The sequence below is a fragment of the Clytia hemisphaerica genome, unplaced genomic scaffold (assembly GCF_902728285.1).
Source record: "Clytia hemisphaerica strain Z4C2 unplaced genomic scaffold, Clytia hemisphaerica genome assembly, whole genome shotgun sequence".
Classification (NCBI taxonomy): Eukaryota; Metazoa; Cnidaria; class Hydrozoa; order Leptothecata; family Clytiidae; genus Clytia; species Clytia hemisphaerica.
In genome coordinates this window covers 779,554-799,106 of record NW_027103680.1, presented here as the reverse complement: position 1 = coordinate 799,106, position 19,553 = coordinate 779,554, and the positions used below count along the sequence as shown (strand labels likewise).

The window sequence follows — 19,553 nt, the reverse complement described above, 5'->3', positions numbered from 1 at the left end:
GGTTTACTTCCTCAACCCCAATTTTTGTTAAGAGCACATCCTCCAATGAGGTTGTTTCATCCACCACAAACAGTTTTAAACTCGAATGTTAGTAACGGCAGAGATTTGCCAAGTGTTCACGATAATTCTGTTATGGAACAAGAGTACATTGGCAGTTGCGTTCAAAGTCCTGAGAATCACACTGGGCCTATTGTTGAAGCTTTAATAAATGAAACTTCTTCCGTTGAAGTTCGTGGTGAACCGTCCAATAATGCATTACGACAAGAAGAACATTTATCCGGCATGGGACATACTAAAGGGAATGCACAGAAACAGAACGTCACTCAACAACAAGGAGCTACAAAGAAATTTAAAAGGTATAGGCATGATACACGGAAGATCAAAAAATTGTTGACAAATGCAAAGGAACAAAAAAAGATTGAAAAAGAATTAAGAAAAGCATTAGAAATAGCAACATCAATGAACAAAGAAAGTGGATCCTAAATATTATTAAATCGGATCAAATTGGTCAGTTGGCACTGACATTGATTGTTTACTTGCTTTGTTATATGATGATCGTGAAAATAATTTTGCTCATAATTATCTTGATGATGGGAACTAACTTTTGCAGAAACTAACTTTGATGGTGCAACGGTACGATCAAACTTTTTTTTGTGACTGACACTCAAATTTTATGAAAATTGTACTTTTGCAAAACTAGTCCGTATAAGAAAGTGAACACGAAATTTAGTTCCCACAAAATTGAATTAGTTCCTGTGAAAAATTAGCAAGATACATTTGGAAATCATACCTGACACCCTGGTCTTGAGGAAGTTTATTTACAAAACTAAACGGTAATTTGGAATTTCCTGTTGTGTACAATTTTTGTTGTGTTACGTGAATTTTTGTTGTTTTCGTTAAATATTTTTACATAAAGTTGTCGTTTGGCCCCGTTAAAACAGCTGATCAAAATTTGTGTGGCCTTTTTGGTATTTTTGGTATTTTCTGTCATGACCTTCCACTACTAAATCGATTTTCGAATCGGTCGATTTCAAATTCTTATTCAAGCTATGTGACTAAGTTTTCTTTTAATAAAATGTCGTGAATCTTGAGTATTTCTCTATAATTTTACTTTTTCCTTCCGGTAAAAATCAGATTTTCTTCTTTGGGGAAATTCTCTTTTGGCACTAGGGAAAACGAGCATTTCTCGCGATTTAGGACATGTTTGTGGTAAATCCTTTACATTTAGCTTATAAGTGGTCTAATAATCTATTTCAGAAGAGGAAAAAAAAATTCAAACAAGACGACTTGAAGTCGAAAATTTCGCATAATACTCGAACATCAACGACGAAGACGCGTGAAACGTGAATCCTGCAGCATTATGCATTTTAAATGGAGCGTTACACAAAATATACACAATGTATTGTACACACAGATCATAGATACCCTGTTTTTTTTTAATGAAAAATCTCAATCTATTAAAAAAAAATATTCCTTCAAAAATGCGACTAAAGAATTCCATTCTATAAAGCGTAAACAAAATCTTTCAATTCAGAATAATTCAGAGAACTGCAATATACTTGAGAAAAATAATTAAAATTTTTTTTGAAAATGAAAAAGAAAAAATGAACTTTTCATTCTTTGATGCCAGAAACCTCGTTTTGTGCTTTGAAGGAACTTGTGAACTTGTGATAAAGACATTGTACTTTTCCAGAAAAAATTTGAATATGGGGGGGGGGTTTGGAGGGTATAACATTTTTTGGAAACCCGCCCCCCCCCCCCCATGGACATTGTGACTTTTGATCCCCGAACAACAGGTCTAACCCCCTCGCCCCGGACAAGCATCAGTTGATCCCATCGAGAGCAAGTTTACCCCCCCCCCCCCCCAGGACAAGGCAAATTTCGTAGATTTTTCACTACCCCCCTCCAGACACTATATCCCCCACCCCCTTGTACGGACATTTTCTGGAAGAGCCAATTAAAGGCAAAAAGCAGTTGAGTAGTTGAGCTCCAGCTTCTGGACTAGAAAATTGCAGGGTAAAAACTAGCCAACTTTAAGCTTTAAAGAAATAATACTCCTCGAGATTAAACTTTGACTCCTTCATAACTGCTTTAAACTGCATCCCATTAAACAAACCTTTCCCAATATCTTGCCGTTCATCCAGTGAAGAGAATATATAGAGGAAAGATTCCAGAAAAGTAACAAGAATCTTAGTGCAGAAATGGGAATCTTATGCAAACAACGGTACCATGATTCAAAATGAAAATCCTAATTAGCAAAAGGTGTATCAAGATCGGTGAAGTTTGATTGAAGCTCGATTAGTTTGATTTATTACTTTGTTGCCCATTCTTTTTACATTCCGACGGCTTATTAGCAGACGCCCACGCTAAAGCTTTTAAGGGCTCTGACCATAGTGAATTTTTCATGATTGCCGTGTTTAAGATGTGTTTTCTGACTGATGTAACCAACAAAACTATGGCATGTTATACATTTTCTCTTAGACAAACTATTCCTGAATCTGAAAATTCAAAAATTGCAATGAAAAAATTTGATGAAGAAGAAAAGGAAGACTTTTGCGAGGAAGAGTATTTCAACTTTGAAGAGCTTAGTTTCGGCGAAGAAAAAACATTTTGAAAATTTTTTCGAAGTAGATGGTGTATCTTTTAGCGAACAGTAAAAATTTTTGCGGAAAATTTTTGTAAATGCTTCTTTGTCTCGAAATCTTCAAAATAGTGGTTTTTCATCAATTTTTCATCTGGATTTTGCTTAAAAAAACAGTCATAACTTTTGACACATCTTTTTAGAAAAATTTTCCGCAAAATTTAAAATAGTTCAATTCTTTGCGGACAGTGTAAAGAAATTTTGAAACTTAGCACTTTTTATAAAAGAAGGTGATGCAACATATTATTAACGTCTTTTTAAAGTTCATAACGTCATTTCTGCAATTAAAATCTTAATTACTCTGAAGAGAATTGATTAAAAAGCAATTTATAAAGGCAATTCTTTGTTAAAAGTGTTAAAGAACTTAAAACATAACTTTTATGTTCAAATACTAAAATCAATTTTCTGACTATGGTCAGAGCCCTTAAAGAGCGAGCCAATATCTATCATCCCATCGGGAAGGAAAAGCTGGAACTTTTACTAACCAAACTCATCTAGCACCAATCAAAATTCATCGAATAAAAAACTGTCATCATTTTAAAGAGGGACTGCTGCACATTGTGCAGTGGTGTATGGTGGGCTGGATCTAAATGTCCTTTGTACAGGGGTGAAAATAGGTTAATTTGAAATCTGCTATACTGTACACCCCACCTTACCCACCGTAAATCACCGTACAATGACAATGTACGGCAGTGTCTAGGCAGGGTCGTTTCGATTATACAAAAATCATTGCTGAATTTCAATTTGACATGATTTCTAAGAAATATAATGAGATGGGCGCTGGTAACTTGCATCAGTGGAGGCAGGAGATTTTTGAGGGCATGCATAGCCCTCAAGAAATGAATGACCCGTTTGGTCATTAAAATACAAAGTTAAATCAAAACAAAAATGGTAGGTTAGAGCTGCAAGCAGAGCTGCGTAGTTCATTTGTTTTGAAATTTTGCTGCTTTGGTCAAATGCTATGCAAGTTACCCTCCGCTCCACTGATGCAAGTTACCCGACTTCAGTTCACGGTACTTGCTAAAACTGACTGTTTGTCACAACTGGTTTCACTATTAACACATAACTATCTGGTGAAAAAAGGGAAAAATATCATACCTGTGCTGTTTGTAGTTTTGGTGAAGAAGAGAAGAGAGGGCTAATAATATGTTGTTGTTCTGGAAAATTAACTCTTTTTGTACTACTTACTGAGCGTGATCAATGTGTTGGTGCATTCACTAACTACACAAACATAAAATACTTAGTAGTAAACAAATAATAAACCTCTTTAAATGCTCTGCAAAAGACCAGAAAACATGATAAAAATTTATAAAAGCAGCAGCAAGTTTCAGCAAGCATGTGCGATCAAGCAGCCATTAAAAAGTTCTCACGATGAATAATGTTTACAAAGGCTTGGTTACACTTCTTGCACTAGCGAATTTTATTTATTAAGAAAAGTCCTGTTTTTTTATCACTTTTTATCTTTGTGAGTGAGTCCACCTTTAGAATATTGGCCGAAGTACGCCCGCAGCCAAACGCCCACGCCATAATTTGCGCCCCAAAAAATGTCTCGCCACATACATACACGGAAGGCTATCGTAATTAATAATAATTATATAATTGCAATTTTATTTTTTCTCGTTATAGAAAAAAGTTAAGGAAAAAATTATTCGATTGATTTGAAGAATATATAAATGGATACGTTATGGGTGGAAAATCGAAATTATCAACGAACAGATTCACGACTGCAAAAAAAAGCAAGGCAAATGTTGGCTGTATCCATCGAAGATGCTAACGAAATGTTTGAAGAATCAATCACTGATGCCATAGAATGAAATTCGAGGATTCTATTCAATTGTTCAAAACATAAACTTGATACATCCGTAGAAATTGCTAAACAAGCCGTCACGTCAGATGATGATTTGGACACAGATTTATCCCTGACTGGGAATGAACATCCTTTTGATTCTACTGGCGAAGACAGAGCGAGTGCTCACGTCGATCAATATAATGCAATGAACAGTGTGAAATTTGTAGTAAATATTTTTCACAGAAAATTCTTTTTAAACAGCATCTCAATATTCATAAAGGCATTAAACCATTCCATTGTAAAGTTTGTGATATTAGATTTACTCAAAGAACTGCTATGGTTAAGCACTTAAAGACACACATCAAACTTCGTAATTCTTGACGACAACCATTTCAAAGTAAGGTTTTTCCGGAAATAAAAATAACTAAATACTAAACAGTTTGTTTTAAAAAAAATATTATTAAAGTAAAGAAAATCAAAAACACGAACTTGCGATACATGCTTGTTTGACTAACCTGAGGTCCTAGAATTTAACCCGTGTGTGTTAATTCGTTAGTTCGTTAGTTACCAGCTTTTCGTGAGATTGGGCTTCTTCAATTTTCCTTTTCCAAATTACCCTCAAACAGAGCAAAATTACCCCCAAAACAAAGCAAGTTTATCCCCTGGACAAGGCAAATTTTGTAGATTTTTCACAACCCCTGGACACTATAATCCTTCACCCCCTCACCCCATGTACGAACATTTTCTGGAAATGCCCATTGGCTCTTCGATTTTTTGCTCAAAGATGCAAAAAGATTTGGGGCAATTTCCAGCCTTTCCAGGGCTTTCTCTTAAAAAATGGAAAAATGAAGAGGAAGAAAGTCAACTTCTTATGTAGAATAATGCTATGATCTTCATTTTTGTATCAGAAACTCTTCAATCTTAGTACGTCATAAACGCGAAAAAAGATTACAAAGATATTCATTCAATCAAAAAATACAGCTTAAAACTTTAAAACTTTATCTCCCATCGGAGAGGAATGATAGTCGGCCTTTGATGTGCCGCATTCCCAGTCGGGTTCAACAGCCGTAGAAGCTATAAATATTTTAGTTGGACCCGCCAATCCCCGAAAACGTGTTCATTTGTTAAAGTTTCTTTTTTGTTGTTGAAATTGATACCAGTTAAAAAAATTATGTCTTCAAATTAACCCCTTCTTATTCCATCCCTCCGCTTATTAGAATTTAGAAAATTTTCCTACCCCCTGCTTATTCGGACCCTCCCCCCGTCTATTCGGGAGACAAAAGTACTACTTACTTTAACAGACCAGAACTCTCCTTCGCCTGTTCAAAATCTCTTCCTTATTGGTATTATATTTAGCATGTTACAAAAAGGCCTACTACGTCGCCTACTTATTATTACCTACTAATTACTACTTACTAGCTATTTTTTGCGTGTTACAAAATTTCGGGTAAGTAGTAATTAGTAGGTAATAAGTATTAAGTAGATGGTGCGTAGTAGGCGTTTTGTACTTGCCAAATTAAAGTTTTAATATTTTCACTTGTGTAGTTTAAAAAAACTATGATTCTGAAAGGGCGATGATTCTGACCGGTTAGTTGATTGGCTCATGAAGCATTTAACGGTTATCCAGTTAATAAAGATTAATTTTTAACAGTTGTTGTCGGTGGACTTAAGGTTTGTTATTTGTGATCTGTATTTGTTCATCATGGCCTTGCAAAGATCCTAAATTCCCAATTTTCATTATCATATACTTTCAGGTTAGTTACCATCGTACTGTCCAGTAACACCTAGATCCATGGATTACTTTGCAGCTGTTTACGTGGTTGGTACAGTGAAAATTGGCTAAAAATTTGTCTGAATCTGTCACGTACAACGTTCAATATCTTTGTAAACACCAACAAAGTCTGCTAATAAGATGGATGGAGTGAAACCATATTTAACTCAAAGGAATGGAAACAACAATGGAATAATTCTATCAAATAGATTATGTGTCTGTACCTAACATTTTGTTTCTTGGAAGTTTTTGGATTCAAAATTTCCGCTGCAAACTGAATATCAAAATTTGTGTCATGTAAATGATCTCTGGAAAGTGTATGTTGATTTGATTTTGATGTGTTTATAATCGCCAATTAAACCAATTAAATCAATCGCAAATTAATTGGCAATGTATGTAGTATTTTTAAAGGCAACTGAATTTCAATAGCAAAACATGCTGCATTATGGACAAATCAGTTTGTATTTGATGACATGGCTGATGCCGGTTTGTTTGCACTTCGGATTTGGGGCTTTTCACCCCTGTTTTGCCAGGATTTCCTGCTTGATTGCGCAAATAGTTCCAAACAAGTCACACCAAAATGGGAAATTCCAGTTTGGACACTGGACTATTTTCATGCATCACATCTACCGTAGGCCTGTACATAACTTGCACAAGCAAACCATGCAAGTAAAATCTTATGTACAGGCCTACGGTATCGCACTTTACGGTCAAGATAAACCCATGCTTAACCTCGATATTGCGCACTTTGTAATAACACCTGACGCACTTTGTAATACAAAAGGTAATAATTTAGAGAATTTTAAACGTTTTTTCTTACCACCTGATAATATCATCCATTTTGCCACTGCTTAAAAAAAGGACTCCTCTAACTTTTTACCACTTTAATATTTTGAGCTCAAAAGGAGAATTCCCAAGAAAATTTGAAAACTGCAAGTGACTTACTTAATATAACCAGGAACTGATGAATTTATTTTGCTCATTTTCTATACTCGGGGTACCTATTGTCTGTACACAGACCCGATATCTACGGCTAATTTCAAAATTCATTGCCGTACTACGAAACGATAAACGTGAGATACACTCTGGTACAGAGTAGGTACCTAAGGCACTCCCCAAATAAACTCCATCAATAAAAGGAAAGCGAGCGATCCACGAAAAAAAATTAAAAATTCTTTGCTGACGTCAGCAAATTTTGCAAAAAAACTGTTTTGGCTAAAATATGCTGACGTCAAACAAGAATATAATTTTTTTTCGTGGATCGCTTCCTTTTATTACTTTACACCTTTGGTGAAAATTTGAAGTCAAAAGCTTTCTCCTAATAGAAGTTATTCAAATTCTTATTTCTGTGACGTCATCAAAATCATGAAAATTGGCTGAGAAATTAGGTTTTTTCGAAATTTTTCGATTTTTCAGCAAGTGGGGCCATCTGATCATGCATGCCCCATCTTATTTTCTATATCAAAATGCTTCGAAAAAAAACTAAAAAACATTGAGGTGAAGGTGCAAGCGTCATGCGACCATTCAAGTGCCTTAGGTACCCCGAGTATAACACATCCTATTGGCCCTAGATCAAGTTCTTTGTCGAAAGGTGAATCCACACATTAAACTCAGGCTTTTTCATGTTGTCTCTTGCAGAAAGCATCGTTTTCTCCAAGCAATCAAACATTTGTCTGAAAAGTTCCCTGATTTTACGAAAATTATCCAATTTTTCCGAAAATTATCCAATTTTTCCGAAAAAGTTTTTCCGGTCTTTGGAAAAAAGTTTCCCCGCTTTTCCGATTTTCGAAAAAAATGTCTAATCGATTTTCTGATTTCGAAAAAAAATGTTTAGGAAAGATAATTTCCCGATTTTTCCGATCTTGGAAAAAAGCTTCCCCAATTATCCAATTTCGGAGAAAAATGTATAACTGATTTGACAACTTAGGAAAAAATAGTTTTTCCGATATTTCCGATCTCAAAAAAAACGTCTCCCCGATAATCCGATTTCAGAAAATTTTTTTCCTGATATGGGTACCCTTCATACAAAATTTTGGCTCAAAATATATAAAGTTAGTCCAGCATATTTGAGCGATTTTGATGGTTTTTTGCTGAGTCATCAAAATTTGAAATGCAAATATCTTAAGATCTAGCAATGGTACCTCAACAAACTAGACCTGTATTCGATAGTACTCTTCGAGACGCATCCGTTGAAAGTGGTTTTGAGTGCTGAAATTAATTTTTAAAGTGTTGACGTCAGCATTAAAAATGACGATTTTTCAGCCATTATGGCTATTTTCTCAGGGTCTGGTTGACCAAATTTTACAAATGACCCCCTTTTGGACATCTACTCTTCAAGCTCTATCAGATGGAACCATCAAAATTAGCTGTTTAAAAACTTTTAAAATTAACATTTTTAATGGGTCACTGCTTTTTGCTTAGAAACCCCCCCCCTCACTCTTTGGTCCATAACTTTTTTTCCCCATGACAAAAAAATTGACTCTACCCCTCATTTGAAAGCTGATAAAATCATCTTTCCAACGACGGTATATAGAAACCTTTTATAATAATTTTTTCTAGGTTGACCCTATTATGGACGAATTTCTACTGGACTAAGTGGTAAAAAGTTAAAGGAGGAGTCCTTTTTTAAGCGGTGGCAAAATGGATGACATCAGGTGGTAAAAAACTCTACCTTAAGGGAAGAAATTTTCGCGGAAGAAATTTTCGCGGAATTTAATTTCGCGAATGAGCCGATTTCAAAAGTTTCGCGGAATTTAATTTCGCGATTGAGAAATTTCAAAAGAATTTTTTTTACAGAGAAAATGGTTTTCATATTTTTCATCGATTTCAAGACATATTTCAGTCACATTAACAAACTTTAACAACAAAATAATAACATCAAATATGAATGTTTCTATGATAAATCATGATTAAACTTCATCGCCGTCTTCTTCCTCAAAAAAATCGAATTTCGCGGAATTTAATTTCGTGATTTAGCCATTTTGGTGTGTTTTGCGGCAGCTGCCATCCTTGTAAATTCCGATTGTTTTTAGCAGTTGCTAGCTAGTTTTCAAAATAATAAAGCCGAATGCTACGAGAGGGTCGAAAATTTAAAATTTTCCCCGTCAGCGCAAACCATGGTTGCGCTTCCTCCGTAACTAACGCTTTCCTCTCTTTCTTAGATGCTTTTTCTTATAGATGCATCAAAGACATCAGGTCCTTTATTTCAGGAAAACATACATTTATAAAAAAGCCTTAAACAGAAAGAAGCAACAGGTTTATTATGAGGTGTAATTTCAAGCAGATTGATCGAAAGAATCCTATGATGTTTATACCATATTTTGGAAAAAAGAGAGTAAATGAGGGCGATTTTAGCCATACTAAATTGAAAATTTCTCCAGTCGGCGCAAACCATGGTTGCGCCTCCTCGTTCCCCTTTTGAAAACTATTCACGCTAATTCACAATTAATGCCCGTAATTCCCGTCAACGGGGAACCAGGTGGCATGGCCCCTCATGTTGCTTGTACTTTTAAAAGATTTCCATTATTTTTACATGAATTATTTTTCAAATTGAATTGAAATGGGTCCTAAGATAGCACTTTGAACCCTTCAAAATTCAAAATTTTTCTTCGTTACCCAACCATGATGGGCTTTGTCAATTTACTTTGATGTGACCAGTTGTCCAACAAATTTTGACATGCTAAGTCAAAATTACGTCATGTTTCCTATCGAAAACACCCACAAAAAAACTGGAATTTGACCCCTGTGTATTACTAACAATAGAAAAACAGAGATCAAATTTCTTCCAGATTTTTCGGGTGTTTTCGATAGGAAAAACAATAATCTTGAGTTACGCATATGAGAATGCCAAAAAACTGATTGACGACCAAACACACATATATGTGGGCAAAAATCAAGTTTCTATAACAAAACATGAGCGTGAAAACTAAATTTTCTAGTCGTAATGGCGTGAAATCGAAAAAAGATTGGCGTGATCGTGAAAATCAAATTTTTCAGGCGTGATGGCGTGATGGCGTGAAATCAAAAAAAGATTGGCGTGATGGCGTGAATTTTGGTTCCGCTGGAGGGGGGGGGGGGGGGGCCCGTCTATACATACAATTTTCATAAACTATTTATATTTTGGTATAGTTTTTCTCTTTTTAGTGCGTAATAGTTTACATTTACATGGTTTGTTTTTGTAAATTTGTATATATTTTATGTCAATCGTCATATTTTTTCTAAAAAACATGCCGGAGACGGAATCGTGGTTTTAAAATGTCCGGAATTACGGAATTTGAGCAAAAATATGACGGAAAAACGGAATTGGGAACCCCTTCAAACCCCCCCTTAATCGGGTTTGGAGGTTTTAACTGCTGTTTCTATGCTAGTTTCAATCAGTCGTTATTTTTCAGAATAAGATAGAAAAACAAACTTGGGCAGAGGGACACATTGAGCATTATTATGGATTTCAATGAATTACCTAATGAACTGCTGAAAACAATCATCACATTTTTGGATATTAAAAGTGCAAAAAACATTGCATCATGCTCCGAGCGTATGTACGACCTGGCTTTAGATCGAATTTGGTCCAAGCCACGCTTCCGAGGTGCCAAAAAACGAAATTCATTTTTCGAAAAGATTAAAAAGTTCCCGATCCAAGAACTTCACACGGAAGATTTCCTTTGCAGATGGGGGAAAATTGCTGAAGTTTTTCCAGATCTCAAACTTTTGCATATCGATGGTGAAGGAAGAAAGGAGCCACATACATTTCCAAAAGTTGTTGAAATTCGTAAGATCAAGGTCCCTATGGCTCTTTACTCGAAGCTATTTAGAGTAACAGACGACGATATGCAAATGCGATTCTTTTTGGAGAAAGGTTTAACATATAAATATATTTCCCAACTGGTTTTTGAGGAAGACGTCAACGCTGGTGAAACAATAGTATGGTCGCTTGAAGCTTTTAAACTTGCTGCCAAGTTTTATAAAATATCCCATCATGGACCATCACTTCAGGATTGCTCCCAAAGGGATAGAGAATGGTGTGATATTTCGGGAAATTTGCGATCGTTATCCTAATGCTGCTTGTGGATGTGTGAATATGGAAAAATGGGTACCCTCCCTAGGAAGTGACATTCAGAGAAGGGATAAAATTAAAAAGGTTTTGTAAAATTTGGGTGCAAATACGGAAAATAATTGAAACTTGAAAGGAATATGAATCATAATTTTATCCTTATATTTTTATTCAGTTTTTCTTATGCTCGATCCCTGTAAGAAAATTTTCTTGCGCCTATTGTAAGATATCACATCATCCAGTATCCAACCAGGATTACTCCGGGTAGGATAAAGTTGGTGTGATATTTCGGGACATTTGCGATCGTTATCCTAAAACAGCTATGTAATTTGTAAAATATCAGTGGATGAAATTGATGGACCCCTCAAAGTGTTCGAAATTATGTAAAGTTTTGGATTTTTTGAGGTTTCGAAGTTTGTTGAATATGATATTTTTCAGAGTTACATCATTTTTGTAAATGAAGTATTTTGTGGAGCATGTAAAAATATTTTATTTTAATCCGCTTTTGGAAAAGTCCCAAGGTCAAGAGAGTTAAAAGTGAGAATATGTCGAGTCTATGTGAAAAAATTGAAAATTGAAATAAGAAAGGAACCTTCTGTGTTCTGGAGGTGGAGTATGCACAATATTTGCATATTTATTTGGTTGACTTGAGAGCCCCAAGACTGTGTAACTGAATATAGCTGTGAAAGAAAAAATCTGGTAGAATGTCTTTGGGGTGAGAATAGACTAGAATTGCAGATTTTATGCAATGAAGACTGCTGTAGCAGAAGATCTCTATTGTTAAAATGTGAAATTAAAATGAACAACGGATGAGATGGAGACACCCCCACCAAGGGGGTGCCTGGAGACAGGTGCGGATCCTGGAGTAAGCTCTCCTTGCCACTCTAGAGTCACCCACCATCTCATCCTGGCAAATTTGTTTCTGTAGTGCTGCAGCCACTACAGTGTGAACAAAAAAAAAAAAAAAAAAAAAAAAAAAAAAAAAAAAAAAAAAAAAAAAAAAAAAAAAAAAAAAAATTTGATTGATTGATTTGCTACTTGATTGATTGGCTATTTGATTGATTGGCTACTTAATTGATTTGCTAATTGATTGACAGGTTGGATGACATGTATCAGAGATGTTAAATCAAAAATTGATTTTATTACTTCAGATTTGTATATGAATGATTATCATTGTTTTATCATTGAAAATGTGTCAAAGAGACATAAATGGTGAAAATCAAATAAGTAAGCTTCGTTGTGAAATGGTACTTGAGCAGGTTTTGAACCTTAGACCCTCAGATTCCGATGTGTGAAAGTTACCCATCCACTGCACCATCAGGCCTCAAAAATACGTTAGGAAATTTTTTATTACATTATTTCTACAAATGGCGAACGCCCCCTGAATGTATTATTATCAAAATAAAGAAGTTTATGAATGGTGGAATAATAGTAAATTATAGTAGAGAGAAATACTCTTACGTTGACTTGGCGATTGTCAAGATAATAAATAATGACCAACGAGCGACAGCAACAGCAGCCAAAAACGGTGACGATAGAATAGTAAAAAGTGACAACGGTGATAATAGAATAGTAAAAAGTAGAAAATGACTTTAAAAACGATTTGATGGCTTTTTCACTGGCGTGGATGCTTTTTGCAGGTTTTGTGCAAGTGAGTGATAGAAATTGAAAACAAAAAAAAAATTATTTGTATTGGATGTACCATTTATAAACAGAAACCAAGGAAACGAAGGAAATGAATATACTGCAATGTCCTCTTCTACTTTACTGTTGTTGCATTTTCCCGTAGCGAATTCCAGGAAGTTGTGGGTCGTTTGGGAAAACTGGACGGAAGTAAGAGTGAAAGTGATGGTAAAGTATTGTTAGTGTTGTTGTTTGGAGTAAATTGGGATTGGAAGTGCTCTAGACCGTGCTCTGGTGCCGTTTAGATTTGGACTTTGGTCTTATGCTGAAAGAAATCAAGAAGGGAAAATAAAAAGGGAGAAATCGAAAGTGAAAGGAGGGAGTGGCAGAAAAAATGTTGAAATAGAGGTCAGGATGATTTAGGATTGACAGAATATGGAGTGTGTGAATGACCAGAATATAGTGTTGAAGTATAACTATTTGGAGTAAATTGAGATTAGAAGTATCATAGTGGGGTTCGAACTTGCTGTGCCAGAGGAAATCGAGAAATCGAAAGTGAAAAAGAGAAATCGAAAGTGGAAGAGAGAAATCGAAAGTGAAAGGACTGCAATCCAAGATGGCGAGGGGATGTAGAACATGGAGTGTGTGGAAGACCAGAATTGTGCATTGGAGTGTTGCTATTTCGGAATCCTGACAGTTTGTCAAAGTTGTCCTGGTGGAGTTCGGACGTGTTGAAAGGGATTGAGAAATCGTTAAATCGAAAGTGAAAGGAGGAGTTCGAGTGAGAATGAAAGAAGGTTGCAACAGAGGCCAAAATGATGAGGGGTCAGCAGAGTGCGTAAGACCGGAAAATATGGTGAAAGAGTGTGACATGGGTCACTGATTGGTATCGAACCCAGGCGATAGCGGTGAAAAATCCGACCGAGACCAACTGATTTTCACGTAGGGTACTTAGACAAAGATGGCGGGACAAGGGGGGACAACTTCTTTGTGTTGGGAGGGAGTGGAAACTTGTAGGTATGTAGGAGAATAGTATGAAGCTTGAAAATTTAGTAGTAGAAAGGATGTTTGATCTTTCTTCTGGTTTGGAAATTATCGATAAGATGATTATAAATGGATTGAAAGAATGAAGTATATAACATAATTAGGTTGACAAAATAAATAATTTTTAGGTCAAATGCCTGGTGATGTGGCTGTTGTTATAAATAAGTGTTATTGATAATTATTGTAACAACTTGGTTGCAAACAAAGAGGCTTTTCGGAATACAAAGCAATAATTATGTTTCGTGATGTGAGGCAGATCTAATGACATATCTGTGTGAAACCCAAGGGCAGTAAGAAACAATGAAAATGAGAAGCTATTTTTGATGTTCCTTAGATGGAATGACCAAACAACAAACAAAAAATGATAGTCTGGGGAGGATTAGAGCCTGGTCCGACGTGATCAAATGAGTAAGTGGATATGTTTGCAATCAGGCATTTATAAAAATGTAATGAAAACTTTAAAACTTTATTCTGGAGCTCTCAAATTTTTGTATCAGAGGAAGTGAGTTTAGTCCCTAGCGTCTTGTTGTTTTTGTACACAGTGGTGGGTCTTTTAAGGATATTTGATAGATCAGCGTCCTGTTCAATTGTTGACCAAGCATCTTGGATTTTGCTTTGGATGTTTTTGTCTCTGTCATTGTGGAGGATGAGCGGTAGGATGTTCTTATTTTCATGTTGTTTGTTGTCGTATAATAGGTTATGTCTGGTCTTGGTGAGCGCTTTCTTGATATTGTCGTTGATGATATGGAGAGGGTAGCCACGGGCTAGGAGTATTTTGGATAGGTTGTGGAGTTCATTGGTGAGAGTTTGAGAATCACTGATAATCATGTTGTAGCGGAGGGCTTGGGAGTAGACAATACCTTCTTTTGTGTGTAAAGGGTGGTTGGATTCAAAATGAAGGAGTTGAGAACGGTCAGTGGGTTTCCGGTAGATGCTTGTGGAAAATTGGTTGTTGGAAATGGTGATTTGGACATCTAGGAAATTGATAGTGGTTGGTGATTGATCAAAAGTGAATTTTATGGTGGGGTGTAGTAAGTTCATGTATGATTTAAGTTCTGCCAGTTCTTCGTTGCTGCCTTTGAATATTATAAAGATATCATCTATAAAACGTCTCCATAGTAAAACGTTGTTGGTGAATTCATTGATAATTTGTGTCTCTATTTTACCCATGAACAAGTTGGCGTATTGTGGTGCGTAGCGTCCCCCCATTGTCGTGCCTGATTTTTGTAAATAGTGCTTGTCCATAAATCTAAAGTTGCTGTTAGTGAGGATTGTGTCCAGTAGGATTTTGATGGTAGTGGTGTTTGGAGCGTGGTCTGGTAGTAGTCTTCGGTGATCAGTGTAGTACTCTGTTGTGGTGTTTAGTCCTTCGTCATGTGGGATGTTGGTGTAGAGAGATGTCACGTCAGCTGTTATCATGGTGATGTTGTCTAGTGGTTCGTTCCAAGTGTCTAACAGTTGTAGGAAGTGTTTGGTGTCTTTCAAATATGTAGGGAGGGATTCCACCAGTGGTTGCAGATAGTGTGCAAGATAGCGTGATAGGTTGTCTGTGGGGCTGTCAAATCCGGATACTATTGGGCGAAGGGGATTGTTGGTTTTGTGGATTTTAGGTAGGCCGTAAAAAATTGGAGTTCTTGGTTGGTCAGGGGGTTGGAGGAATTTAGCGGTGGCGTTGTCGATATAGTGTTTGAAAGTGAGGTATTGGATTGTTGTGCGTACGTCATAGGTAATTCGTTGGGTTGGGTCGTCTTCTAGTTCTTGATAGGTGTCCGTGTTGTTGAGGTGTTCTTTGTTGATTTTGTCAATGTAGTCTTTTTTGTTGAGGATGACCAAACCTCCTCCTTTGTCCGCTTTCTTTATGATGATGTTGTGGTTGTTTAAGAGAGAGTTGTAAGGTGTCAAGATATGTCTGTGCTGTCTTTGACGATCGCAAATGTCCCGAAATATCACACCAACTTTATCCTACCCGGAGTAATCCTGGTTGGATACTGGATGATGTGATATCTTACAATAGGCGCAAGAAAATTTTCTTACAGGGATCGAGCATAAGAAAAACTGAATAAAAATATAAGGATAAAATTATGATTCATATTCCTTTCAAGTTTCAATTATTTTCCGTATTTGCACCCAAATTTTACAAAACCTTTTTAATTTTATCCCTTCTCTGAATGTCACTTCCTAGGGAGGGTACCCATTTTTCCATATTCACACATCCACAAGCAGCATTAGGATAACGATCGCAAATTTCCCGAAATATCACACCATTCTCTATCCCTTTGGGAGCAATCCTGAAGTGATGGTCCATGATGGGATATTTTATAAAACACATGGTCGCTTGAAGCTTTTAAACTTGCTGCCAAGATAACTTTCATTTCTAAAGTTCAAGTGAACTGCCTAGACATCCAAAGTAGTTGTGACTTGAATGACTTTCTTGATGACATATCAATGAACAAGAAAACAGAGCTTCACTTGCCGGCAATGAAGTATGGCATGTATAAATTTACTCGTCAAGATATTGAATCAATTGTAAGCCGAGATATAAGAATTGTTAGCATCGATAGCAATTCTTTGAGTTTTGACGACACAAGTTCAGGGTTTGAACATTGGATTCCCATTCTAAACAAATTGAAGTATTTAGAAGAATTCATTTTGAATCATCCTGTTTCCTTTCAAGAAGAACTACCTCCAATCTCTTTACTGAAACACTTACCGATTCGAAAGATGAATACAAGTCATTTTAATTTCCATAAGGAAAGCATTCAAAATGTTGTTAAAACAATGCTGAAAATGAGACATCTGGAATCGGTTATTATTGATGAAGCCTCCAATTGGCACTGGGAATATAAGTTTTCACCTGACGAGATTCTCTTATTCAAATCTTTACCAGTAAAATCGGTTAGTTTATACGCATTGAATCTAACCAAAGAAAATGTTGAAATATTTCGTCGGATCATCTGTGAAATCATGGAAATTGAAACGATCAAAGGATTTGATCAATTTGGTCGTTGTGAAGAGACTAAAGAACTTGGCATTTCCAAAATCATGTCACGTGGACCTTTTGGAATCTTCAAAAGTATTTAAACCACATGATCCGACAAGATTTGATGCTTTTAAAGGTTTTGTTTTTAAAGTGTCCCCCGTTTCATATCAGACATATATATCATATCAGAACAGTGTCTGCCTTTTGTTATATTATGCTGAATAAGCAAAAAAATGTTTATTTTCCCTCTTTCTGACCAATCTTTCTCTACATCCGTGTCAATCCGATGTGAAAAAGCTTGTAAATCAAAATTGATGAGTAAGCAAACGATATCACTTTTTTTCTAAAAACAATACCTTTAAAATTATTCTTGCTCAATCTTTTTTCATAAGTTCAAAAGAAAAACTATCAAACAAGCGCTCAGAACTAATTTCCACATGCAGACACGTAAACAAACATTTTTTGAAAAACTTTAAATCATGTCCCTAGGGACTAGTGAATTTTTATGACCTTTTAATCATTTTTTGAAACATTTTTATACATTTTTGTACATTTTTATACTGCTCTCCGATTGTTTATAGCGATCACTTTTAATAACTTTTAATTGATTTCTACTCTTCTGAATTTGTACATATTCACAGTTTTTTAAAATATTTTTTAGATGTTTTATTTGTACGTCTGATGATTGCCCGGAGGGGGGGGCACTTAGGCAAAATTGGGTACGGGACGTGCTGCTGGTCAGGGTCCCTTTTTTAGGCTCTGAAGATATCTGACATGGTCTCAAATCTACTAATTTTCAAGATGTGTATCTGACAGGGTCTACTTTTGGTTATTTGGACAATTTTAAAACTCTAAAAACTCTGAAATTATTTTTTATATTACAAAATTTGTAAGTACACATTCGCAGTTTTTAAAAATATTTTTTTTAATGTTTTATTTGTACGTCTGATGATTGCCTTATAGCCAGAGTGTCAGAGGTGATGTCTAACTTCCGTTCAACAAGTTTTCACTATACTCTTATACAAACGCCTGATTGCAAACAAATCTCTTTGCGGCTCGTTTTTTCGCATCCAATCAGATTCTAGTATTTAAAGTTTTATTGCTCTTGGAAATAACGTAGGTGTTGATAACAAAATATGTTTATTTCTAGATGGTAGAAGAAAACTGTAAATAAATAGAATAGAACAAATAAAAGATGATCGGTCAAATCCGGATCTGGAGAACCCTTGCCACTGGAAGAATTGGCAGAAATATTGTCCCCGGTGGAAAATTATCCTCCAATTTTCGTCTCCACTGAAAATAGTCAAGTAAACCAATCCTCACTGCAAAGTATTTACTGTTTTTACCTGGGGGTACTAGGGTTGCGAGATGACAGGGGGGTGCCGTCCGACCTTCAAACTTTGGACCCTTGCCCGGGACTAAAAAGTAGAAAACAAAGGAAAATTTTTGGAATTTTGCGACCCTGGACAAATTTGACCAATTTTGACCAAATTTCGATCTTTCAGGGGGTAAAAATTTGAAATTTTCCTGTTTTTCCAACCCTTAGTGGGACTGAAATTTGATTTGCTGATTTTTCCGACCCTAAGCGGGACTTTGGAAGTCACAAAAAAAAAACCTTAAGGGCGGCACATACCGTACCCTCCAATTGCCTAAGTACCCCCCCCATTGAATTTTTTAACTTGAAATAAAAGAATCGAAATCTCCATTCATAAAAAATATGAGAATATCAATCCCCTCGAGTTTCATTCTGTTCTTTTTATCCCCACTGGCTGGGAAAACATCGGGTCTGTGAGAAGGGGTTGTGAGATCATACATTTTTTTGAAAATAAATAATAATTGAAATAAAGAAAAACTTATTTAGATAAAGAGTCAGCGGCACGCTCCAGTCGGTCGGTGATGGAAGAACTCCGCTTCCTAGACTATGGAAGCTCTAAATGCATGATGCATCTTACGCATCTCATCTTCAGGGAGATGTATTCTTTTCTCAAACAAGTGTAAATCAAGTCGTTTTTTAGCCAAATTCTATTATGTAGGACCCACGAGGGGGGGGGGGTCACTCAAGGTAAACGACCTACCGTACGTGCGGCCCTTGAGGGTCCTTCTTCCAAGCTTCCCAGACTGTAAGACACCCCATTCTCACAGACCCACTGGAAAATCGGCCAAAATATCCTTCCACAGTGGAAAATTATACACAAATCCTCACTGCAAAAACTGCAAAAAAATCTATTTTTTTCCATCTCCACTGAATTTTCTGGCTTGAAAACAATGTAATTCAAATCCCCATCCATAAAAAAACAATCCCCATCGAGTTTTAGTTATTTTCATCCCCACTGACTGAAAAAATCCCACCGGGTCTGTTAGAAAAGGAAGTGGTCGAAATGAGGAAAGATGGGAAAAATTTCACCCTAAGTAGGCTATAAAATTTCGAAAATCTGATATCATATTATGCCTTAAAATAGTAAAAAACCTTCAAGAAAATGCACCTTAAGGGTCGAGTTTTTGCTCGAATTTACTCAAATTTGGCCAAATTTCTCTGCGTTGTAAGGGTTCGATTTTAAGGGCTCTGACCATAGTCGGAAAATTGATTTTAGTATTTGAACATAAAAGTTATGTTTTAGGTTCTTTAACACTTTCAACAAAGAATTACCTTTATAA

The 19,553-nt window shown here is 36.0% G+C and overlaps 1 protein-coding gene across 1 annotated transcript; it reads right to left on the bottom strand.

Moving 5' to 3' along the window:
- Positions 1-14,398: 14,398 nt before the first annotated feature.
- On the bottom strand, positions 14,399-16,223 carry LOC136803769 (uncharacterized). Its single transcript, XM_067060496.1, has 2 exons — positions 16,110-16,223; positions 14,399-15,772 (listed from the first exon to the last, which is right to left on the bottom strand). Exons 1-2 carry the CDS (start codon positions 16,221-16,223, stop codon positions 14,399-14,401), a joined length of 1,488 nt encoding a protein of 495 aa, XP_066916597.1.
- Positions 16,224-19,553: the final 3,330 nt, after the last annotated feature.